The 26,222-nt window shown below is 37.0% G+C and overlaps 1 protein-coding gene across 1 annotated transcript in view; it reads right to left on the bottom strand.

Moving 5' to 3' along the window:
* Positions 1–214: 214 nt before the first annotated feature.
* Positions 215–26,222, bottom strand: part of lrp6 (low density lipoprotein receptor-related protein 6) — a 53,655-nt gene continuing 27,647 nt past the window's right edge. Inside the window, exons 8-23 of the mRNA XM_088072446.1 lie at positions 24,988–25,204; positions 22,684–22,973; positions 21,122–21,348; positions 20,845–21,029; positions 17,499–17,825; positions 17,204–17,406; positions 16,406–16,617; positions 14,679–14,869; positions 11,934–12,143; positions 11,498–11,623; positions 10,598–10,834; positions 9,524–9,634; positions 8,390–8,620; positions 8,178–8,314; positions 7,436–7,533; positions 215–6,266 (exon numbers count right to left, since the gene is read on the bottom strand). Coding sequence (XP_087928572.1) covers positions 5,951–6,266; positions 7,436–7,533; positions 8,178–8,314; positions 8,390–8,620; positions 9,524–9,634; positions 10,598–10,834; positions 11,498–11,623; positions 11,934–12,143; positions 14,679–14,869; positions 16,406–16,617; positions 17,204–17,406; positions 17,499–17,825; positions 20,845–21,029; positions 21,122–21,348; positions 22,684–22,973; positions 24,988–25,204 — 3,318 coding nt within the window. The 3' untranslated portion in view covers positions 215–5,950. The remainder of the gene's footprint in view (positions 6,267–7,435; positions 7,534–8,177; positions 8,315–8,389; positions 8,621–9,523; positions 9,635–10,597; positions 10,835–11,497; positions 11,624–11,933; positions 12,144–14,678; positions 14,870–16,405; positions 16,618–17,203; positions 17,407–17,498; positions 17,826–20,844; positions 21,030–21,121; positions 21,349–22,683; positions 22,974–24,987; positions 25,205–26,222) is intronic.

Here is a 26,222-nt window from a genome sequence, read left to right on the forward strand (position 1 = left end):
TATAATATAATATTTGTTCATTTAGATTTGATATTAAAATTAGCATTTATATTATACTTGTTTTTGAAGAAAGAACACAACAGATTTTAAATTATTAAATTTAAAAAATGATTAAAAAATATTGTTTTCGAACAAACCTGGTTCTGAGACAGTTTTTAGTAGTGTTAGTACACACATCTCTCCACGCAAATATAAATCATCGCACAGACACAAATTTTAAAAGTTCACTCACTTTATATTTAACAAAAAGGAAAAAAAAAATCAGCATTTCATGAGTTACAACAGCTTATGGTGTCAGCTGGATGGGCTGTACAGGTCCATCTGGTACTCTGGTTTACAGGTAAAGCAGTCATCGTATAAAAACGTACAGTTAGTGGAAATTAAACGAACACGACGAAACCAGACGCTGGTTCGTCCTCGCAGAGCACCATGAGAGCAGAACGGATGAAGGACGACAAAAACAACGACAACAAGAACTTCTGTTTTCCCGTCGAACCTCCGATTTAAAAAACAACCTGGAGACAAAAGTGCTTTAGAAAAAAAATAAAATAAAATGACTCAATCTTTTTACATTTCTACTTTCTTTGTCCTTTATCGACCACCTTCGTCACAATCTGTACAAAATGTCCAAAGCTCAAAATTCAGTTTGTTTTAACGTCACGTTCAGATTTATATGTTTGATTTGTCTCGTTTTTGTGTTTTCTGTCAGGAGTCGCACAGATTTTAGTGAGAATCTGAATCTGTAAAATCTGTTTTAAAAAGCTGGGTATCGAACAGAAAAACTTTGTACCGACGAAAATGTGTCAGAAGCACAGAGGTAGAAAAATCTTACAATTAATGTCTCGTTGACTTCAGAATAATTTTAATCAATATTCGTTTTCAGTTTTATGTTCTAAACCAAGAATGTCAACACCTGTAAAATGCCCCGAAAATAACAATATTAACCCTTTGAAACATGAGCAAATCGGCTTAATTTCTTTCAAAAACATGGGAAGAAGGCAATAAGCAATTAAAGAAGAATTAACCAAAAAATTAGCAAGAAATTAGTAAAAAGTCTAAGAAAATTACCTGAAAATTAGCAACAAAAACAAAACAAAACACAACAATAACAAAGAAACAAAAATGGGGAAAAAAGCCACATAGAAATGATAATAATTTTGAAAAATAATTTCAAATATCTAATTATAATGATTATTAATTTAGTTCTCTGGAATTTTTTCTCCATCTATTTTAACAATTAATTTCTAAATCTATGAATTCCATGCAACTACCGTTTTTCCCATATCTTTGAGAGAAATTTCAAGGAAATTTTCAAATGGTTAATACAACAAATCAATAATTTATAACAATATTTTACTCAGTTCTTGTGTGGTTGTTTAGAGACAAAAAATAAAAAATACAAACATATATTTTAAAAAACGTAACCAAACCTCATGTATTTGACTGGGATTTGTAAAAGGAAATATTATGTGACACCCAGCCATTTAAATCAGTATTTAGTGTTAACACATACCCTCAAAACTTAATTAGTACCCTTTGATTTATTGGTTCCCTCAAATTACTAATTTGTACCTTATTAATAAATCAAGTAAATTATGTATTCTCTATAGTTAAGAATTTTGTCACTTTGTTTCCATTTGACCTGTTAAATATAATAGTTTCACTGAATTTTAAACATTTTTGACATCTTTGACCTTCCATATAACAGATTTAACAGATTGTTCCACATTAAAAAAAAAACCCACAAAAACTTCCTACAAACCTGCAGATTTTATCCAGTTTCTAAAAGCTCTCTGTACTAACAGAAGATGCTCAGAACATAAGAGTTTGATTTATTACTCTAAAAACGCTGCAAATTATTAATCCGAGGGAACACATGAGGTAAACTGAGGGTAAAAATGAAGTCCAATAAGGGAACAATTTACCAAAAAAGTTCCCCCCAACATCAACCAGACAATAAAAATCTGATTAAAATTAAAATTCTCTGTCATGTTTATTTTTGGACTCTTCTAAACGAACCAAACGTCCACCTTTAACAACTTTACTGTGAAGTTTTTGTACCAGAAACCAGCTAAAAGAAAAAAAAAGTCCTGTAAAGTGCAGTTAGAGAATGAGAACGTCTCCCAACAATGTTTGTAGAGTTTGATGTGAATGTGCCTGAAAAACACACCTGGATGTGCGGAGCAGTGATTGTACCACAGGTAGCGCTCAGCGGACAGAGACGGAGGATGTACGGAGGCAGGAGGGGGCCAAAAATACACAGAGATTCACGTTGTGGCATCGTCACTGGTGTTTGGTGGTTTGAGTTTCTGTTCAGATAAATGAGACATTTTGTTATTTTCTGCACTGTATTAAAAAAAAAGTCTTAAATCTTATTTTGTTAAATGGGCCAAAAAGAAATGATCTGTTTAAATAAACTAAAACAGAAAATTTAACTTAGCCAAAATCCATAAAGACATGTTTTAAATATCTTGTGCAAACAAAATTAAAATGTGTATAAATTTCTTTCAAGGCACAAATTACCATCACCTAACAAATATTTTGTGAGATCATTTTTGCAAATTAACAATTTTTGAGAATAACTTTTTAACTAAGTATTTCTGTGCCAGGAAAACAACTTTTGCACCCAAAATGAAAAAAAGGGACAATAGCTTGTAAGCAAACGCTGACTTTTGAGCAAACAAGCACAAGATTATTAGGCATAAAACACGTCATTGTCTCATTTCTGTACAAAATAATTTGTGTGCACAAGATACTAAAAATATTTTTCAAAACTTCAAATATATTTTTCTTTATGAAAGATCTGATGCCCTTTTCTGTCTTTATGTTATGACAATTTAAAAAAAAAAATTACTAAAACTTATCTTGAAACAAGTGGGATTATTTCAACGGGATGGCCCTTTTTTCAAATTTAAAAATAAAGACTGAATATTAGAGCTGGGTATTGATCATGAGCATGCTTATTTTTAAATTTTTTACTGACCGTACTGTGTCTGCAGTGTCAAAACTCTCATTTAAAGAAGTTTGATCTGAAAAATTCACATTTAAATAATACACTTTCAAGTTAATTTATGGCTGTTAACACATTTAAAATTTGAGAACGTTTGAATTTTGAAGATTTAAAAAACAGACATATTCCTTAAAGTTAACAACAATAAATAAAGGTTTCGTACCGAATCTGAAAAAGCAGTTTTGTATTTTTAAAATTTGTACCAAAGAATCAATACCCAGCTCTAAACATCGTCACAGATATTTGGTGGATTTTGTTCAGGAATACAAGATTTAAATTACATTTTACAGTGCCACAAAATCAGATTTTCTTAGATTCTTTCTCCAACGTTTAAAATGTCTCATGAAGACAGTTGTTAGTTTGTGCTTTGAATGTTATCTAAAAATGACGCGATGTGACGTGTAAAAACAAAAACACTAAGATTGTCAGATTCATGCTGGTGCTGCTTTTCTCAGAAGCTCAACGACAAACTGAACGACAGGAAGCCAAAACGTGACGACGGTTATCAGACGATGCGACGAGTTATCTTGAAAAATATATTTCTGGTCGTCACGAGAAGCACAAACACACAAACAGATTCACAAAAAAAGAAAAAAAAAAAAAAAAGCTGATTGTTGACTCAAGGCAACAGCCGCCTCGTGTTTTTTCACCTCTGGTCCCGACATCTGCCTCCACTTTGTTTACAAACAGATTATTTTGGCACAAACAGCCATCAAACATGAACAGACACTAAAAACCTGGATATGTTCTTCTGATCTGAGATTGTCGCCGAACGTTTGGAGTGAAACTCTGTAGAAAAATATAATGAGGCAATATAAAAAAAGACGGAATGAAAAGTACTGCAAGAGTTCAATGGATAGATTTACAATGATTTTCTATATAGCTTATAAATACGTTATCTACACAATATGTGGTACAAAAATACTATATAGCATTTAGTGGGCACTGGATTTCCTTTGTGTTCTTTTTTTTTTCCTCAAAGTAACAACGACATAAAAAATAAAAAAATGAAGACGTGGGACTGGTCAGGCACAAGATCGTGTTCATGGTGGGAAACGCTGCGTCCTCCACAAAACAGAAAAATAAAAATAAAATAAAAAGTGTTGATGTGTTCGCTGTGCAGCTTTGGGTCGATTCACTCACAAACACACAAGTTGCAGTCGAGCATCTCAACGAGAACAGAACATGTGAAAACACAAGCGTACGTTTTGGTTTAAATCCCGTCTGAACATCACGGTGATTGGAGGACGTGAGTCATGTGACGTCTGATTCTTTAACATTTAGTGGATAAAAATGCGTTTTAGTGTTTTTGTACGGAGGCCCTGAGGCGACAGGAGCAAAAACTAGTTTCTGGTAGGTTGACAGTTTCTGTTAATTTTGTTTTCAATTTCTTGATAAGTATTAATTTGTCAATTTTTAAAAGTATATAAAAAATAAAATAAAAATAAAATAAAGTATCTTTAGTGGAGAAACCATTTTTTAGTGTTTAGTACGGAGGCCCTGAGCTGACAACAGCAAAAACTAGTTTCTGGTAGGGATGTCCGTTTCTGTTAATTTTGTTTTCAATAGCTAGACAACTATTTACTGGTCAATTTTTAAAAGTATATATATAAAAAAAGTTACTTTAAGAGAGAAACTAGTGTTTCCGTGTTTTGTATGGAGGCTCCGAGGGGACAAGAGCAAGAACTAGTTTCTGGTACGCATGCCAGTTTCTGTTAATTTTGTTTTTAACAGTCCAACACTTGTTAACCAGTTAGTTTTTAAGAAAAAAAAAACATTTATAGTAAAGAAAATATGTTTTAGTGTTCTGTACGGAGGCCCTGAGGGGTCAAGATCAAGAACTATTTTCTATTAGGGATGTCAGTTTCTGTTAACTTTGCTTTTAATAGCTTGACACCTATTTACTGGTGTCAATCTGGGAAGATTTTAGGAAGAAGTAAAAAAGTCTGAGCTTTAGTAGAGAAAATGTGTTTTAGTAGTATTAACTAGTTTCTTGCAAAAATTCAAAATTCAGTCGCTTAATCAGCAGAGCGACCTGGGAGGGATGTTTTGATGGCAAAACTTTTGGGTTTTTGTCCTGTCAAGTTAAAAAGCAGCAAAAGTAACAAACAAACTGACATGCATAATCGATAAAAAATAGTCATTGGTAAATTTAAAAAAAAAAAAATCCTCATTTTTAGTGCACAAAAGAGGTGGATTGTCTTTTCCTGATATTTTCTATAGTTGTTTTGTCACTTCTGAGCCTCCGTAGATGATCAAATTTGCAGCCTGTTCGACTCTCTCAGAGCGGCTCCTCCTTTGATTGATCGATCGATTGGGTAATAAATATGTGCCTTATTGCTACATGATTGATCACATGACTCACATCCACATCAGACACGATCTTACGAACCGTTTCGTAACTGAGGAGGTAAATTCAAAAATCAAAGACCCAGTACCACTTTCGTTCTCACACGGGCCTTTTTTTGTTTTTCCAGTTTCCATGGTAACTACAGACACTGCCGAGCCTCCGGGGGGCGCCGCTGCTCTTCTTCTTCTTCTTTTTTTTCTCCTGTAGGTGTTTTTCATATTTGGCATCAGATAAGTTAAAACGTCCCGCTGTGTGCTTTTTGTCCTTCAGCCTCTTTTTTCCTCCTGGTTTAAGGCAACTTATATTTGTGATGATTTTAATAAAACCTTTTCTTAAAAAAATGTACAAATTTCTTAATACAAACCTCTATGGCATCATCAGTAAACACTGTATAGAAAATATATAAATATGCTTTTCTCTTTTTCAATGTACAAATGTTCTGCAGCTCCCGTTTTTTTTCCTTTTCTCGTCCTGCGCGTCGCTCCTCCTCCTCTTCATCAGTCTCCCGTTTTTTTTCCTCATATATGCACAATTGCTATTTACAGTGAGGGGTGGGGGCGGAGCGGGGCGCAGAGGGGGATTATGGGGGCTCACGAGGAGTCCGTGCAGGGCGAGGGCGGCGGCGGGTAGAGGTGGTGGGAGTAGCTGCGCTCGGTGTAAGGCGACGGCGGGCAGCTCTCGCAGTTCTCCTCCGCCGACAGGTACTGGCTGCGGGGCGTCGGCGGCGGCGGAAAAGGCTCCGAGTCGTAGTTGAGGTCGCTGGTGTAGCCCTTGGCGGCGGCGGCGGAGGCAGCGGCGCTGGACTTGAGCGGCGCCCGGCGTCCCGGCGTGTAATCGCTGTCGCACACGTCGGTGCTGCAGGGGGTGGTGGGAGGGGCGAAGTGGCGGTAGGTGTAGGGTCGGTAGCTGAGAAACACCACAGAAGAAGAACAGTTTAGTAATTTACAGTTTCCTTCATCAAAAGGCGTCAAACTGACGAACTTCCCAAAAAAACGCTAATTTTACACTTTTTTTTGTTATTTGAATTAATCTTTTTTTTCCAACCACCAACCAATCACTTTTGCGATTTTTTATTTATTTATTTATCTTTTTTTTTTTTTTTTAAATGTTTTGACTTTTTTGTTTTTGTTAAAATTTTATTTTATTATTTTTTTTTTTTTTTAAAAAGAAAACAGGCAGGAGGGTTTGGAAGGACTCTTTTGTTTTATTTATTTATTTTTTTGGCCTTTTTTTTGGTTCTCTTGACAAAACCATTTAGGCTTTTTCTTTTGTTTAAAATTTTTGGCATATTCCCCCCCTAAATTTTTGGTGATTTTTTAAATAAACAATTTTGGAATTTTTTTTGTTTATCTTCAAAAATATGTTGGTGATTTTAAAATAAACTATTTTCGCTATTTTGACTTTTCTCTTTGTCTCTTTTTGTGTGATTTTGTTCGTTCCAAAACCAACTGCATGTTTTCTTTAAAAATCACTAAAATGGCCATTTATCACAGCCAGAAACTGTAGAAACAGAAATCGGGGTTAAATTTTAAAGTTTCTGACGGACCTTGAACACCTCGTGTTATTTTACAGCTTTGTGAAACAAAATTCCATGAATTTTCCAAATCTTTCAGGACATATTTAGTTTCCCCAAATCTTTTCCAGGCCTGGAAATTGCAACTTGCAAATTCCATGACTTTTCCAGGGTTTTCATGACTGTATGAATCGTCTGTATCATCCGTGACAGGCGGCGCCGCCACTGTGCAGACGTCTCAAAGAACTTGAGAGGACACGAAGCTGCAGACGGAGCTCAGAGTTTGTTTACAGATTTCAGTGTAAACAGGAAGAAGCTGTTTATTGCAGACTGACTAATCTGCAGTCTGATTACATTAAATATTCACTCCGGTATTTCAAAAACACGATGGAAAAATGAGCCGATTTGGGGAAATTACGAATTGACTGAAGCAGTTAGTGACTGTTCCTAAAAGAAAAACTTTACTTATTATGAAGATAATGTGATAGAAAGTGATATAAATGTGATATAAAGTGATATAAAGTGATCTAAAGTGATATAACGTTATATAAATGTGGGTTACCTGTAGGATCTGTGTGTTGAGGGACTGTTAGAGGAATAACCAAACTCCATCGTGTACTGAGAGCGGACTGTAGCCGGAGACGGAGGCGGATTCAGGATCTGGAAAAAATGATAAATACAAAATATTCAAAAAATAAACATCATGATCCGAAGAACTTATCAAAAATAAAATATAAAGTGATACTTTATTTTACTGATCCCAAACTTTTCATATTTTTTTTGAAGGTATGAAAAGATTTTTTATTAATTAAATACTTATTACATGTTAGTTTGTTGTGTTTAAAAGAAACCGTTGATTTTTTTTAAAGGAAATCTAATGAAAAAAATGTAGAGAATTAAATAAAATTAAGTGAAACAGTAAAAAAAAAAGATGTACAGCATGAAATAAATTTAAGTAAAAATACTAAAAAAAGGATGTAGAGCATGAAATAAATGTAGTTAAATAAATATAATAAAAAAGGATTTGCAGCATGAAATAAAATTAAGTAAAAATAGTTAAAAAAATATAGAGAGCATGAAATAAATGTGTAAAGATAGTGAAAAAGGAAAAAAAGGATACAGAGCATGAAATAAATAAGTAAAAATAGTTAAATAAATAAATAACCTAGAAAATAATCTGCTTTTTTTCACAGAATTAAAAGTTAAAAAGTGTTTAATCAAACACCCGCCCTGCTTTGTCCTTGTTTACGAGTTGATAATAAAGTTGTACGAAGCTGTAGACGTATTAAACATCGTCCTCTCACCGGGGGGAAATACGTCCCCTTGGTGCTGGACGAGCTGCTGGACGAAGCTCCGGTCACGTGTGCGCGGTCGTACGGAGGTCCGCTGCTCCCGCCCATGATGCTGAGGGAGCCAATCACAGACTTCCCTCTGGACATACCTGTTGGCATGGAAACAGACGTCAGCATCACGCTCATTAAATAACATATAAACACGTGAGGTGATGCCGTCCCACCTGGCAGCGAGCTGGACAGCGAGCTCGGATGCGGGACGTATCCCAGCGGCACCGACGACGGCCCGTGGACCACGAAGTCGTTGGTGACCGTCTCGCCGTCGTCCTTCATTTGCGGGCAGAGGACGCGCTGACACACGAAGTACACGGCGCCAACCACGAACAGCGCCATGACGACGCCCACGATGGAGCCGATGGTGTTGTTGGACGGAGGAGGAGGCTCCTCGGTCGGATCTGAAACCACAGAAGAAGAAGAAGAGTGATGTCAGAACGCAGTAAATGTTTCATAAAGATAAAAATATCACAGCAGCTGAAGATGATCAGGTTTCTCTTCAAAGTAATTATTCTAAAAAAATCTGGTATTTTTTTTATTTTTGATATTTTATTATTTTATGATTGTTTCATATGTTCAAAATAATAATTTTAAGGAAATCTTAAATGAGAAATAACCAGATCAGTTTAAGTTTTCATTCATGCAGCTAAAAAAAAGGCAAAATATAACAGCAGAAACTTTCAGTATAAAATAAAATAAAATAAAATAAAATAAAATGCATTAATCTCAGAATGGGGAAATTCACTTCAAAATAAATAAATACATTAAAAATTAAATTTAAAAAAGTAACAAGAAAAAAAAGACGTGATAAAAATATGTTAAAATATGAAAGCCTTTTCCTTTTTTTTCACTTGCAGATAAGCCCATGATGAATAATTGCACATATTAAATACTAATTTGATTTCTTTGAGATTTTGAACTGTGAACTTTATGCAACTGTTGATCCCAACATTTTATTTATTTCATTTTTAATTGTATATTTTAAATTAGATTTTTCAAAAATTGATTCATATATTTCTACATTTTTTTTGTTGTACATTTTCATTTTATTTTAAATATTTTTATTTTATTTTATTTAAACTTTGTACTCATGTCCCACTCATAATGAGATTTGGATGACTTCCTGATTAAATAAAATTTATATATATACACCAAATTTAAAACAGACAGAAGCATCACATTTGGTAAGCCCATAGACTGTAAATAATAAATATTTATTTACAGTCTGTGGGTAGGCCTGATGCAGCTGCTCTGCAGTATGACTGAATGTAAACGTGATATCTTGTTTGAACAGTGAGACTCACAGCAGCCGATCTCGTCTGAGTTGTCCGTGCAGTCCATGTTGTGGTCGCACTTCTTGTGTTTGCCGATGCACTGACCGTTGGTGCAGGAGAACTGGTCCAGAGGACAACGTACTGGGAGACAAACAGAGAGACGGAAAACCATCATGTCACATCTAAAAGCCTCTGTTAGTTCTTAACTGTCATAATGTTGCTTTTTCTTTATTTTACACGTTCAGTTTTGATGCTGCTTGTGAAATGAAACTCATCACAATCATTTTAAAGAATTTCTCTTCTTGTTGAAAAATTAGCAGCTAAAAAGGACCAAAACATTTAAATTAACATCCCAAAATGTGCAAATATTAAGATCATAAAACGTTAAGCTGAAGACATCGTTTATACACCAGTAGATGTTAAATAATAATTTAATAAAGATACATTTACAGGTGCATCTAGAAAAAATAGAATAATGTGAAAAAGTTCAATATTTTCCATCAGTTATTTAAGAATGTTGAAATTTAATAGATACTAAAACATTTCAAGCAATTTTCTATTTTCATTTTTATTATAGTACAACTAAAACATAAAAAAACAAACAAAATATATTTCAAAATATTTGAAACACTCAACCAAAAATACAGATGAGCTGAGGGCCGAGTAGTATTAGGTATAGTATTGAGTTTTGAGTATAAAAATAAACATACTGTTTTTGAACCATCTTCGGAAATATTGTAATAATGAAAGAAACTAAATTTCTGTTTTTCATGAGCTATAGTCATTAAAATTAAAACAAAAAAAAATAATTGACGTATAATGAATACACAATATATGAAAGTTAACCTATTTAAATGAAATTATGAAGAAAAATGAATTTTTTCATGATATTTAATTTTTTTTTAGATGCACCTGTATAAGGTGTTTTGAGAGAAATCTCAAAATTCCCTTTACACAGACTTCATTTAATCAACCTTTAGGTGAACAGAAGAATCAGATCGACTCTGTTTCAGAAAATAATCAATAATTGGAGTTTTCCTGTTGGGATCTAAAAGCCTCCGGATGCAGCCGGCGTCCGGTCCGGGTGAGAGCGATCCGTCTCACCTTCACACTTGTTCTCGTCCGAGCGGTCCTGACAGTTGATCTCTCCGTTGCAGCGGAGGCTCAGGTCGATGCACTGCCGGCTGTCGCACTGGAACTCGGACTCGGAGCAGACGGGGCAGTCCTCCTCGTCGCTGCTGTCGTCACACTCGGGGTAACCGTCGCACCTCCAGGCCTGAGGGATGCAGTCCACCTCGCCGGAGGTGCAGGAGAACTGCTCCGGGGAGCAGGTGGGGGGCTCTGAGGGGGAACATGAGACCATCAGAGTCAGCGCAGAGAGATCACACAGAGAGCGCAGCGCCTCGTTTTATTAAAGACAGAGCGCTTTTGCAGCTGTGTCTGTTTTAATCTCAGCCTAACTCACTACAAATACATTTTCATGATTTTTGACGATTTTTGGAGGAAACTTTTTTTTTCTTTACAAAAATTTTGGACTTTTTTGCCATTTTTTTGAAGAAAATATTTTATAATTTTTATTTCTTTAAAAAGGATTGACGATTTTAAGAAACTGATTTTATGTCCTTTAAAATAATTTTGTGATTTTTATATATATTTATAATATTTATGGGCAACTTTTATTTCTTTAAAGAAGTTTTCGTGATTTTTTCAGAAAAAAATCTCCAAAATTTTAATTAAAATTAAAATTTTAAGAAAATACATTTTGTGAAGTATTTTAATGATTTTTAAATAATGAGTGATTTTTATGTAAAAATACATAAATAAATAAATAAATAAAATAAAATAAGTAATTTTTAATTTTTTTAAAGACTGTGCAAACCCTGTAAGAAGTAGATTTTCACTGGCCTCCATGCTGCTTTCTACTGTTTACTAACACTATCTGTTGGCCAATTGTGGTGTTAAATGTGACACACCAGGAAAAAAAAACCCTGTAAAATGTCTGACCTCCACAGGAGAGCTCGTCCTGCAGCAGCACCAGGTGGACGGGACACGAGCAGCGAGTTGTCCCGTCTCCCTTCACGATGCAGATGTGGGAGCAGCCGCCGTTGTCCCAGGTACACGGGTGTTTACCTGCAGGGACACAAAGGTCAGGTGAGAAATAACTGTGGATAAAATACACAACCTGAATATAAATTATCTCAGGACAGATATTTGTGTAGTTTTTATGGAAAATAACAGTTTAACCTTTTGAAAAGCAAACTGTTTTGATTTCTTTGAAAAACTGGAAAAAAGACAGAAACTTGTCCACCAAATAGCAAGAAATAAAAGTGACACGAAAATGACCTAAAAGTTTCTGAGTACACAGAAAAAGTATTTCTTTTATTAAATTATTTATTATATTATACTTATAGACTTGACAGGAAACGTGTGTCGGACTCACTGTACTCCCTCATGTCGAGCTCGTGGACGGCGTGGATGTCGCTCAGGTAGGCGATGCGAGCCTGGATCTTGGTGCGTCCCTCCCTCGTCGTCTTGTCGATGCGTTCGATCATCTGCTGCTGCTTGTCGATCCAGTACAGGTGATTCCCGAACACCGTCAGGCCCACCGGCTGCAGGATGTTTGAGTCCGCGATCACGATCCGATTGGCTCCTGAATGTGTTTTTTTTTTTAAAGCACCGGGGGAAAAACAAAACAAGGTTGTAGGGAAAAAAGTTCAGGAACAGAGGCAACAAAACGGGTGAGAAACTGAGGGGTGAGGCAGGAGGGGAGGCAGGAGGACAGCGACACACCGACGTCAGCTACATGGCAACACATTACACACTGTATTTTTCTCACATTTATATATATATATATATATATATATATATATATATACATATATATATTTCTTATGGTAAGCTGGAAACTAAAAGACCAGAATACATTCAAAATATTATACAGTTTATACTCAAATATTGATTTAAATACATACAATACAAACAATAACAAAGAAAAGTGATAAAAATGAAATAATAGTGAAGCCGAGGGTTCCCACACACTCACAGACAAAATTTCAAAACTTTTTCATGACTTTTTAAGAACAAACATATTTTTTGCTGCCCTACTTGCCTGGTGTTTTTTTCTAAATATAAGATTTTTTTTATTTTTTTTTAAGGTTTTTTAAAATTAAAATCCCCTAAAAATGTAAGGGAAAAAAATCACACAATTCTTGAATATGCATTCCAGTCTGTTTCCCTAAAAACAATGTTTTAAAGATTTCTATAAAAATTGCCAAAAATTTAAAATGACTGAACAAAAAAACAACCATAAATTAAAAAACAAACTCAAAAAAACTCAAACAAACTCCTTCCAAACCTTTGGGCCCATTTCAGATTTAAATATGATTTTAGAATTAATTTATTAGTAAAAAAGATCCTGTCCAATTTTATCAATTTTAAAACGTACATATTTATTTTATTTCATTTCGGCCTGGACGGGTAATTATGTTCATGTGCTTGTAAATTTTATTTGTTTGTTCGTTTTTTCATCATTAACCTCTATAAAAAGAATAAAAATCCACTTAAAGGGACTCTGAGCTACAGAGGTGGATGAAAACCAGATCCGATTTAATGATTTTTTGTTGGAAAGTCATTCAGAGCTCAGTCCTGAATATTTCTGGTCGCCCTCACACGAACATGTCTGTGGTCCCTCTTTGTGCTGTAGCAGCTGTTAGTAACGGAAACGTCCTGATGGGGGCGGCAGCCTCCGCAGCGTGACCTGAAGACGCCGCTCAGACCGAATTTAACAGGTTTCCCTGCAGGGGATCAAAGAGGAGGACGGAGGCCAGAGCGGGCTTTAAAACCGTCTTCAGTCCTGAATCAGAGACTCAGGATCCGGGACTCCTCTGAAGCCCGCGTCTGTTTACGTCCTCCTCCGTCCTCCTCCGTCCTCTCGTACAGATGGTTTACATTCCTGACGGCCTGCGTGGGGCTCCGGAGAATCACAGGAATGTGCTGAGCTCGGGGCTCCGCGCCAACTTCCCCTTTCCAGGCACAAAACTCCCCCGAAAAGTCCTTCATCTGCTCTGTTCACACATTTACTCCCTGACTCTCCTCCTCCTCCTCCTCCTCCTTTAACCCCCGACACACACACACACACACGCACGCACACACACACACACACACACACACACACGCTAACACACACGCCACACACACACACACACGCCACACACCTGCTGAGAGAAACTTCTACAAACCACCAGTGTGTCTGAGGGCTTAAAGGTGAAGTGTGTAAAATTTAGAGGGATTTCGTGCCGTCTGACGGTGAACCGCAGATTCAACCAGCTAAACTTCTCCTGGTTAGAATTCAGGAAGTATTTTATTGGGAGCCGATTTTTGGGCAGAGGGGTCCTCGTCACCAAAACAAACCAACCGACTCATTAAATCAGCTATAAACACAGCAGGAAACAGTTTCAGGCTGCGTTTACATGCACACTTTTTCTCAATCTCACTGAAGATTTTGGGGGAACTGTTGTACATGGGATGTCCTCTAATACGATCAGCTACGTGACATGTGTGAAAAATGTATATATATATTTTTTTGAAAAAGCTAGATTAAACTATATTCGCAGTTATCAATTATGTTTACAGAAATATTTTATAGAATATTATAATTTTAAAGCACTTTTTAGGGTCATGTCCTGTTTTTCTTTTCTTTTTTTTTTTTTAACAGTTTTTTTTTCTGAGTCTGACTGAAGACTGTCCTCGAATACGATCTGTGCCACAGCCACTGTGTGACGTGCAAAAATTATGATTATAGTAACTGCAAGTTAGTCTGTCAACTCTCACACTGACCATGAGACGCACACAACTGACACTTTTCACACACTCTCCTGCCACAAGTGCATTTTCTCACGGTGAAAAATAAATAACGGATAAATTCTGATATCTTCAAAACCTGGATCGACAAAAGATTTCTGATTTTTCTGAATTTCTGAGGATGTTATTGAATATTTTAATTAATGCTTTGCCACCAGATAAAACGAAAGCTTATCATGCGTCCATCTTTTTTCTTTTGAACTGTTTTTGAAGACTTGGAGGGATTCAAACGAAATATGATACAGAGAACTTTAAATCCTGACAAACCAGGCGGCGTTTTAACACCCTGCCGGACAACGACGTTCAGCTCAACCTTCAGACTCACCGGAGAGGTCGCTGCTCTCGATGCGCCGCAGATCCGAGTCGACCCAGAACAGCTTCCCCACCTCGTTATCGATGGCCAGAGCGACGGGTTTCCCCAAACCGCTGAAGAACAGCACCTCCCGCTCCGTGCCGTCCAGCGCCGCCCGCTCGATCTTGGGCGAGCGCTCCAGCAGGTTGGTGAAGTACATGTACCTGCAGCAGAGAGCGACTTGTTAGCAGCGTTTCTGATTCATTCGGCTCATCTGAACACTTCCTGATGTTTCCTTTCTGGCGTGTTTTCCTCTCCGAACATCTGCAGACTCCATTTCTCGACCACACAATGACCCGGAGATTACTGCGCGAACCCCGGCCCGAAGGAAACCCTGCAATTATGGTTCCAAACAAGCGGCTCGGCACCACCGAGCTGCGACGGGGCTTCAAGAACTTCACGAGCCCGAGAGAATAAACAACGAGAACAAATTACTGTGTGATTAGAAACAAAGACGCCGAGGAGCAGAGACACAAACCAAACGCTCCGAGACAACTTTGTCTCTTAATAAGAGGAGCGGGAGCGTTTGTACCTGCGTGAGTCTGAGGTGTCTGCAGAGCTCACAGAGCAACATCTGACGCTCTTTCATGTTTCCTGGAACTGGATTTAACACCAGTTTAACTGCAGGAAGAAATCTGGCAAATAAAGTCACGGAAAATCTGCTGGTGAAACTTGTGAAGTTGATGGCAGTTTCCCAATTTCTTAAAACTGCCTGCATCCATCCGTTTATCCTTCCAACTACGTACTGCTTCCTCCCCAAAAACACTAAACCATTAGTGCGACAGAGAGAGGAGGAAGCTTCATCAAAGAAAAAGTTAGTTTAACTTTGTCTAATTTGTCTAATTTAACCGTCACTGGTCGTGTTGTTTTCCACAATTATGGTACAACAGCAATGAAAAATGCTGAGTATGGAATTATATTTATAATCACTTTTTCTTTCCTTGACAGATTTCCTTTTTTTAAATTTTAAAGAATATACATGCTCTGTGATGACCATTATTACTTCTCTGTTTCATTACTATAATAAAGCTTTTTAAAAAATATATATTATTTTACAAAATAATAAATTCAGAACAGGATTAGAAAACATGTTTGCCCAACCTGTATGCTTTCGTTGAAAAATGGTTTTTTTTATATTTTAACAAGAAAAATGTTGCCTTTTTTCTGTTTGTTTGTTCTTAAGAACATTTTCTAAATTTTTTTTTTTTATTTAAAAATTTTGGGGGAGCAGGATGCTGGAGCAGGATGTCGGACATATCAGCACTTTCACTGCCAACTATTTAACAGGTGATTTTTAAGAAAAGTCTTCATCGGACTTGTACTCGTTGGACATGTGAACACAGTCTTCCTCTTTCATTTCTTCAACCACCTTCTTGAAAAAGATGTAAAATTTGCTCAAATCCAAGAGCCTTTTATATCTACGTCTTTAAAAGAAACTGTGCCAGCTGAAAACGCACGGAGCTGATCATGAGGCCGCGTGTCTGAATGTGTACATGTCCAAAGACTGATCCTAAAACCTGAATCAACACGGCATGTCCCGCATGTCTTCATCACAAAATGCTACATTCGGAAGAAGGCCTGAAAAAAACAAAAAGAAAATGCTGCATACACAACCCAAATTATTGAAATTATAGTGCGAAATGCTGGTGTGTGTGTGTGTGTGTAGACATGTTCACGGAGGCGTTAGCGAGGACACTGACCCTCTCTCCGGGTTGACCACGATGGCTCTGGGTTTGTCGTGTTCTCCTCTCAGCACCACTCCGACCCTGCTGCCGTCCGTGCGGGTGACGTTGATGACGTTGGTGACCTCGCTGGTCCAGTAGATGAAGCGGCTGTAGATGTCGATGCTCAGGTCGTACAGCTGCAGACCCTGGCTGGGTCCGCCCACAGAGCTCGACACCACCGTCATACTCTGAGGGGACGAGAGCGGAGACAGCGCAGGTCAGAGACAGGTTTTATTTGACTACTTTAACCCTTTAAGGACCGCTTTAATATTACACACTCTGCACACAAAACACGCTTTTCAAAATCAGGCTTTAAAAAATATTATACGTAAATATCATTTTCTACTTTCATTGAGTTTATTTTTTTTAAACATCAGTCCTAATCATAAATAGCAAATATTTATTAATTTTCAGAATTGTAACCCTTTAAATGCCAGTTTTTGTCATGATGCCACTATGTTTTATACTACATGCAAAGTAAATTTTATTATAGGGATATATTATGTCCACATGCCAAATATGTTAAAAATGACATCATCGGGTGGAAAATAGTAAAAATGACAGAATTCAGAGGAAAAAGCCCAGACCCGTTTTAGACTCATTGTAGGAGCTGAGCGAAAAATGTCAAGATTCAACAAAAACACAAAATTTGCCAAAACGTATGCCATATGCATGATCATAGACAAAATTATAAAAACATGAAGAATGAAAAGGGTTAAAATGAGCCAAACCGGGTTAACAGGACACATTTTCAGAGGACAGAGGTTTGTGTACCTGGTTCCCGTCCTCCTGAGCGCGGCGGATGACGTTCTGCTTGGAGTCGATCCAGTACAGCTGCTTGTCCAGCGGGTCGTAGTCGATGGCTCGGACGTTCCTCAGGCTGTGGATCGGCAGGATGATGTCCGGACTCTGCTGCTCGTCGATCACCATTCGGTTGATCGCCGTCTTCTGGCTGAACAGCAGGAAGGACGTCGGAGCTGGAGGACAAACGAAGAAGAACGTTTAGACGAGACGTTACTCTCAGCGGGGTGAAAAATGAGGAGAGAAGGCGCAGGAGTGGGCGCCTCACCGCTGCACGTCTTGTTGTCGTAGTTGAGGGAGAAGTGGGCGGGGCAGCCGCAGACGAAGCTGCTGACGGGGACGGCGAGGCACAGGTGTGAGCAGTGTCCGTTGGTGGAGGCGCAGGCGTTCCAGCCGCCCTGTCTGGACGAGTGAAACACCAGGATGTCCATGACGTAGTCCAGGTGGCCCTGGATGACGGTGCGGTTCTGCCCGCTGGTCTTGTTGGCTCGCTCGATGCTGCGCTGGCTCCAGTCGGTCCAGTAGATGTAGTCCTGGTACTGGGTGAGGCCGAAGGGGTGAGGGAGGTCGTCGGCTATCACCTCACGGTCCTGACCTGAGGAGACAAAGACAGGAGAGATGAGACGTCTGTCTGTGTGAGCGTGTCCTTCCCACATCTCCAGAAATATTCATCTGTACTGCTTTACACTGTGTGTGTTACCGGGGACTCGCAGACGGGTATTTGGGCTCTGTGGAGTCGAGCACTTCATCCGCATCCAGCAAGTTACACTTGTTTGTAAATTAATTCCTCTGTCCTGTCTTTCTTATCCTTTATTGTTAACATTTTATTGAGGATTGTACTTATTATTATTTATTATTTACTTATTATTTTTTTATATTATTATTATTATTATTATATATTATTTATTTTTTTGTATAACTATTACTATTATCTCTTTTTTATTTCATTTTTACTTGATAATTATTTTCATTTCATCTTAATTTTTATAATTATTATTTATTAATGAAATTTTATTCAGTTTGTTATCTTTTAGTTTTTATTATTCTTCTTTTATTCTTTTATTATCTCTCCATGTATACCTGTATTTATTTATTTTATTTTTAATTACATTTTAATAAGAATAAGAATTGGTATTACTATCTCTCAGTTTGTTTTCATTTTTATCTCATTTTTATTCACATTTTATACTTTATTTTATTATTATTTATCAATTTAATTTAGTGTATATATTGTTATTTCTTAATATTACTTTAATATCTATTGCTATTGTTATTTCTTTTTTTCTATATGTTTTCATATATAGAGGTATTTATCTATGTATATGTACTTGTCTGAAGTAGATGTCAGTGTCATTGAAACGTAACTACTGGTTCTTGTTTGCCTGGAAAATTTCAATTAAAAAAAACAGTGGAAAAAAAACATGTTTAAACTTGTACCTGATCTCAAAACAAACAAACAAACAAAAAAAGCTTTAAAGCTTTAAAAAGTTACACAAAATTTTAAAAAAGAGACGTCTTCTACATTGCCATCAAGTTTGAAGTTCATACCGCAAATATTTTTCTTTGAACAGTTTATCAGATAAATTCTGGATCTGCTGGACTTGACAAAAGCCTCGCTGAATTATTAGATTTACATATAGTGTATTTTTGTTTGTCATCTGGATAAAAACAACAGTCTGTGTTTCTCCCATTAAAAAAACGAGTCCATAAAACACTAAAGAGAAAATAAAACACAAATCTCTACTTTAACTTGTGCGCTACATTCACTTTTAGTCGGCAGATAATTACAGAAAAGTTCCTGACATTTCTAAACTTGTCTTAAAGCATTTCTTACTTTTTTTCACGGCACACAGGAAATGAAATTATGTGGCTATGAAGTTCACCTAAAAGTAAAAAAAAACAACGAAAAACTAAATAAACTATAATGTCTTGGCTAAAATTAGACTTAAAGCTTTTACACACTGAATTAAAAACAGGTGTTAAAGTTCACTAAAGAGTTGAGAAAATATAAAAGTGTCGGTGCAGCAGCCATCTGCCCTGCGAGGGTTATTTTCTGTCCTCGCCGTCCTTCGCCAAGTCCGAGGCTGTTTTCCTGCACACGAAATTGGTAGTGTTGCAAGCGCAGTGTGCGAGTGTGTGTGTGTGTGTGTGCGCGGGGCCTGCAGTCTAATAACAGCATCGTTTTAGGAGTTTTCTGTGAGGAATATTTTGGTCCTGGTTCACATCCACCGACGTGCTGCTGAGAGGGAACGCTTCAGGACAGCGCGGCGGCTTTTGTTTCAGCCGCACTTTGAAGTTTCGGAGCGAGCGGCTAATGGAGAGAGCGCTGACTTCTTCCTCTGTCATCTGAGACCGACACACGCATGTGCACAGAAACACACACCCGCAAAACTCAGGCTGTTATATAATGCGGAGAAGATTGAAGCTCCAGTGTTGGAGGGAATCCTGCAGCTTCTGACTGAAACAAAGGTCACTGAACTCTGAACACACAAATCTGTCAGTGTTTCAGCAGGGGTTACTCGGTTTCTTTTCTTTCTTTTTTCTTTTTTTTACTAGATAGCGTGAAAAGGAGATGAGAGGAAGACACGCAACATGTTTCAGACGCTGCACTCCAACCATGTTGCAATCACACAACCAGCGCCAAGAAGCAGCGACTGTCAAATATATTTAAAAACCACGTTTGTTCAATTTGCTTTTTATTTTCAAAACATATTTTTACTTTTTTAAAGTCACCACTATTGCTATTTTTATTTAATAGTTATTTTCATTTTATCTTTATTTTTGTAAAATATTCATTTTTTTTATTCATTACTTTTTTATTATTCTTAAATTATTTTATAATATAAAATAATTTAAGAATATTTTAGAATATAATTATTCTTAAATTTTAAATTATGTCTTTTTACTTTATTTTTATAATCACTTAAAGTATTTATCTACTGTATATATCTTTATTTTTTTTACTTTTAATGAACGGATTTTACTTGGAATTTTTTCTGTCACTATTACTGTCTCAGTTTGTTTTAATTTTTTTATCCCATCTTTATTAACATTTTATCATTATTTATTGATGTAGTATAGTATTTTATGTATATTTCTTTCCAGTATGTCAACTGAACTGCATGATTTTATTCTCGGATTCTAATATTTTAGATGCATGATTTTCTTTTTCTATTTTTTGTAGTAGCGCTGTTGGAGGGAACCTGAAAACGACGACCGCTTCTCTGTAACTGTTGTGCATCTGACAAATTAAGACTTTAAACAATAGTCTTTTTTAACATTTAAAGAAAATTATGTTGCAGCACAGCCACAGCATTTCCTTCAGTCTTTAGAAACAAAGACGCTGCACACTGCTGTTGCTCAGCATCACAGTTTATAGGTTAAATTAAGGTTTCAGTCACTCCGTAGCTTCATCAGCAAATAAATAATTAAATACAAAGCGAGCCCTTTCCCAAATAAAACTTCCTTTTAACTAAGAAATTGTGATGCTGTGAAAGTGCATGCAACGAATCTTCTTTCCTCAAAACTGAAACGATACTTTCCAATAAATCTTTATCGGTCATGTTTAGAAATGAGAACAAAAAAAAGACAAATAACGGCTTGTTGATTCTCACCGAGCATGTTGGAGGATTCGATGAGCGTGGTGTCGAGGTCGGTCCAGTAGAGGCGGCGCTCTGCGTAGTCGATGGTGAGCCCGTTGGCTCGGCCCACGTCGGCCACCAGAGTGATCCGTCCCGTCCCGTCCATCGCTGCTCGGTCGATCTTTGGCTTCCCGCCCCACTCGGTCCAGTACATGTATCTGCGGACAGGAAACAAGGTGGTTTTATTTACAAATGGTTCTCATGTGAGTCTTTATTTCATTGTCTCTTGTTTTTAAGTTTCAGTCCTCACCCTTCAGCCGGATCCAGAGCCAGAGCTCGAGGACTGTCCAGGTCCTTCCACACCAGGACCTGCCGGTGCTGCCCGTCCAGTTTGGCCACCTCGATGCGGTTGGTGCCGGTGTCGGCCCAGTACAGGTTCTTCCCCAGCCAGTCCACCGCCATCCCCTCCGGGTAGTCCAGACCGAACTCCACCACGTGCTCCAGGGCGCTGCCGTTCATGAACGCCCGGCTGATGGTCTGCAGAGCGGAGAGGACCCGAGACCACGAACAGGTGAGACCCAAACCGGCACTGTGTTAGTCTCTTAATACTTCCAGTATCATCATTAATCTGTTTTAGTTCATTCTTATCTACTGTCATTTGTTTTTATTTCTATTTATTAAATTATTTATTTAAAGTCTTTTTTATTTTTACTGTTTTCATGTCTCCATGTTCAGGGTTATTTAACGATGTAGATTTACCTTTTTATCTTTAGTTAATTAAAATGTCAATTTTATCTATTGCCATCTCTCTATTTTGTTTTAATTTTATCTCAACTTTCTTTTCATCTTATCTTTATTGATTTTTATTATTTATCAATTTCTTTTTACATTTTTTTAATTCATTACTTAATTTAAAACCTTAAAAAATCTTAAATCACTTATAATCATCGTCATTATTAAGAATTATTTTAATTTTAATTAACTCTTATTTTCCAATTACACCTCTCTGCTGTATTTGATCTCTTTTTTCATTTTTTTAAAATATCTAATAATAATTTTTAATTTTTATTTTATATTATTATTTTTATATGTATTTATTATTTTTTGTTTTATTATTCTGAATTTAGTAATTTTACTTACTTTGCCTTTGTATATTTACAATATACTATTGATTTCTTTTTGAAAATATCAATAACTAAATATTTATTGTCTGTGTCTCTCAGCTCTAAGCCAAGTCTTTATACAAATAAATGTCGTTTAATCGGCAATTCCCTAAAACAGCTGCTCAGTGTAGTTCTTATCAAAGACAAAGGAGGACACAGTCCTTCTGCGGGGGACTATTTCCAGCGGCGGATTAATCCAGTGTGGTTGGTGAGTATTTGTCAGCAGGACAGTGTGTGTGTGTGTGTGGGATTGAGTTAAAATAAACCAGAGTGTGTGTTCATGGTAATAAAGGAACATAATGCCACAGTGTGGCTCGTTAATGTGTTACTGAGAGTTTCTGGCTGTATCGCACAGAGAAAAAAGATAAATCAGACTCTGATACAAGAAGAAACACGCAGAATCACACCAGACTTCTTATTTAACTGTGCCCTCAAATATCTGTCTGTGGTCCTAATTATTTTAACATTTAAAAAAGAAAATAAATGTAACCCTCGCACCATTTTGTACTGACACAGTCTATAAAATCTAGGACTACAATCTGGAGAAGAAAAAGAAGAGATAAAGTAGAGTGGACGGAGGGGGAGGGGAGCAACCATCAATTACTCCCACCCCGGTGTCTCCTGGGAGCCCATTACTGCTCCTCCCTGCCGGCCTCCAGCCAACCAGCAGGACGTCCGTCCGCACACGTCCCCGCTCTCTGAGCCTCACCTTCAGAGTGATGTCCGTCCAGTAGATCCGGTTGTCGGTGACGTCGAAGTCGAGCGCCGAGGCCTCCTTGACGCCGGTGAGCGGGATGGCCACGTTGTTGTTGTTGGTCTCCAGGGAGATGCGGCGGATGTCGGTGTGGCGGGAGAAGAGCAGGAAGGCCTCGGGGACGATGCAGGTCCTCATGTCGGCGATGAGCTCCAGGCCGATGGGACAGCCGCACTGGACGCCCTGAGGCTTGTAGAGACACAGGTGGCTGCAGCCGCCGTTATTCTCCGCACACGGGTTCGTACCTGAGGAGGGCGGAGCCACAGGTGAGTCAGATGCATCATACAGGCTCAAATATTCTGATATTCTGTTTACTTTTTCTTTTTAAAGCTTGAAGTAACATGTTTTAAGGCTTTAAATTTTTCAAACCGGAGCACATTGGTGCAATTTATTCGAAAAACGCGGGGAAAAAGGTAACTTGGTTAAAACGCGTTCCACAAAATGCAAGCCATTAGTACACTGAGACAATTATTTTTAAAAACTAGGAAAACTGTATTTAAAATGATCATTAATTACACATTCAAAATTATGATACAGATTTGTTAGAATTCTTTATATTATAATAGTTTTTGTTTATTCCATTTTATTATTATCATTATTATTATTATTATTAATATTATTTACAAATCAGGTAATTTTCTTGTACTTTTTACTAATTTCTTGCTAATTCCTTGGGTCTTGTTTTCCTTTCATTGCTCATTGGCATCTTCCCATTTTGTGGAAAGAAAACCCATTTGCTCGAGTTTAAAGGGATAAAGATTAAGCCCTTTTTACACACAGATCGCACCACAGAGCCACAAAGTCCCTTTTTTATGCTACTTTTGCATTTTTACACAGACCCAAACGACAGCAACATAATGCTGCTCCAGTGAGTGATTATAGACAGCATGCCGGCATCGGGGAATCAAAAGAGGCGCAACAGGCATTGGCTTTGGCTTCCAGTGTGACTTATAAATATGCGTGGTCAGCCGTCAATTAAAATGATTTACCATCCCTGTTTTATTGCGGCTGATCTTTTCCTCCGCTCAGTAATCTCATCGTTTGTAGACATTTCAGGCCACTGTTTTACTCCTAAACTTTTCTGCCTCCACATAGAAAATAATTATTGATTTAGGCATGAAAAATCAGTTTTTAAACATTGTCTAAAAACAAAATTCACATCCCCAGAAAAATATTGTTAAAGTAAACACTGTTATGATCCCAAATCTTCTGAGGAGTGGATCACAGGTAAATGGATAAGTCTAATTCCTGGAGTCAAAAACAGAGAGGAGGATTAAAACAGTGTGTTTGGCTGATGCATCAGCCGAATTTAAGCTTTGAAATATTAATGCTCCGTTATCCACTCTTCCCAGTCAGACTGTGCTGCAGAGTCTACTGGGAGCACAGACTGCAGAGTGGAAACACAACCAGCCGCTTCAGACACCTGCAGCACTCTGCAGAGCTGCTGCAGCTTAACAGGTGACTCACACACCTTCTGATACATAAACACTCATTACAGAGCATCCTAACCCAAAAATACGAGGAGAAACAACATAATGATGATTGACTGTGAAATATTGCTGAAGTATAAATTGTACTTTTGCTCTTGTTTTCCATTACGGAAACCAAATTGTGTTCTCTTTCACTCCAGAGAAAACACCTGAATGCAGACGATAAGACACCTGGAAAACCTTTAAATCATGTTTACAGAAAGCTGAAAAAAAAAAGTTTCCCATGTTTCATATAAATATTATATCCCCCAAAACTGCGCAGCGTGCATCTTTAACCCTGTGAAATCTGCATTCAGACAGTTTTCATGAGGGTTTAAACTTTTGAACCCTGAGCAAATTAGGGTTTATATTAAATTATATTTTTTAAAAAGCTATTGAAAATGTTCTAAAGATCTACACTTCTTATGATCATAATTACGAATTTAAAATTATTTTACAGATTTTTAAAAAAATGTAAACAGTTTTTTTCTCTTGTCATTTCCCTGTTTTTTGTTTTAAATTGTATTTATTTATTTTTTTTGCAAAGGTGAGCTACAGATAGCCCCACTTTTCTTGCACTTTTTAACTAATTTTCTTGAACTTTCTGGGTCATTTCTTCCTAAGATGCTCACTAAATTCTCCCCATATTTTTGAAAGAACTCAGGCCAAGTTGCCCAGGGTTTAAAGGGTTAAAATACCGCACTTTGCATTGATTATTCATCACCAACCTGAACGACCTGCGACTTGGTTTAAACTCGTGTCTGTGACATGACGGTCTCTCTGGACTCACCGAAGGACTTGTGCACGTAGGTGGCCTTGAGGCCCATGAGGTCGGGCAGCTGGTCGATGATGAACTCTCTCTCGGCGGTGCGTTTGTGGACGCGCTCGATGCTGCGGCGCTGCCAGTCGGTCCAGTAGATGAAGTCGCCAAGAAGAGTGAAGCCAAAGATGTGAGGGAGTTTGTCCTCCACCAGCACCCGTCGTCCCGTCCCGTCCATGTTCATCACCTGAGAGACAGACACAGAGGACCCACGGTTCATACAGACGTTAGAAAATTAAAGAAATTTCAAGTAATTTTTAAAGCAATTTTTTCATTTTCAAGCACTTCACTCAGAGCATATAAATTTGTGTTATTTCTCACACTCTTTCCAGGCATAAAAAGAATTTGAATGGCACGAAAGCTGCGGTGACAGTAATTACACTCCTAAAAATGCACTATTTTCATGCACTTTAAAAAGTTACAATACCGGGAAAGTTTCAGAAAAGTTTCAATTTTTAGCAATTTCTATTTATTTATTTTTAATCTTTGGTGATTTTGGAAGAAAACATGCAAGTTTGGACAGCATGTTTTCTTTAAGAAGTTTTAGCCTTTTTTAAAAAAAATATTTTCTTGATATTTTTGGCAAATTTAAAAAAAAAACATTTTGGCAATTTTTTTTCTTTTTTTGTGAGTGTTAAAGGAAATACTAGGTAAAGTACCTCAAGTATTTCCTAAATGAAGTAATTGAGTAAATACACTCTGACACCTGGATCGACATCAGATTTCTTGTGTTGCATTCAGATGCCTTTTACAAACTATATGAGCCTCTGAAAAGTGTGCAAATTGATTACCAACTTGACAAGAAACTTCCCACTATTTGCAAGAAATCTTAACTAAAAAGTAGTTTTAAAAAAGATTGGAGGATTAAAAAAATAATCCAAAATATACAGAAAAATGTCCAGATAAACTATATTTAAAATAATTAAATATATAACTATATTTTTTATATAATAATTTTATATTTAAAATTATGTTACAGAAAAAATATAATAAAATCTATCAAATAAATGCATTTCTTTCTTTCTTTTTTTTCTAGATCATTTTATGTTTTTTGTTTTTCTTATCTTCAGGTAATTTTTGGGGGGCAGCTTGTTAAGAGGCTTGCTGCTGCCCCTACCTGCATTTTTTTTAAAGAAACCAAAACAATTTGCTCAAGTTTTTAAGGGTTAATAACTTTCCAGCACTGATCTCCAAAACTTCAAAGT

This window comes from Plectropomus leopardus, chromosome 22, assembly GCF_026936395.1.
Source record: "Plectropomus leopardus strain MGB_pleo_1.0 chromosome 22, ASM2693639v1, whole genome shotgun sequence".
Lineage (NCBI taxonomy): Eukaryota > Metazoa > Chordata > Actinopteri > Perciformes > Serranidae > Plectropomus > Plectropomus leopardus.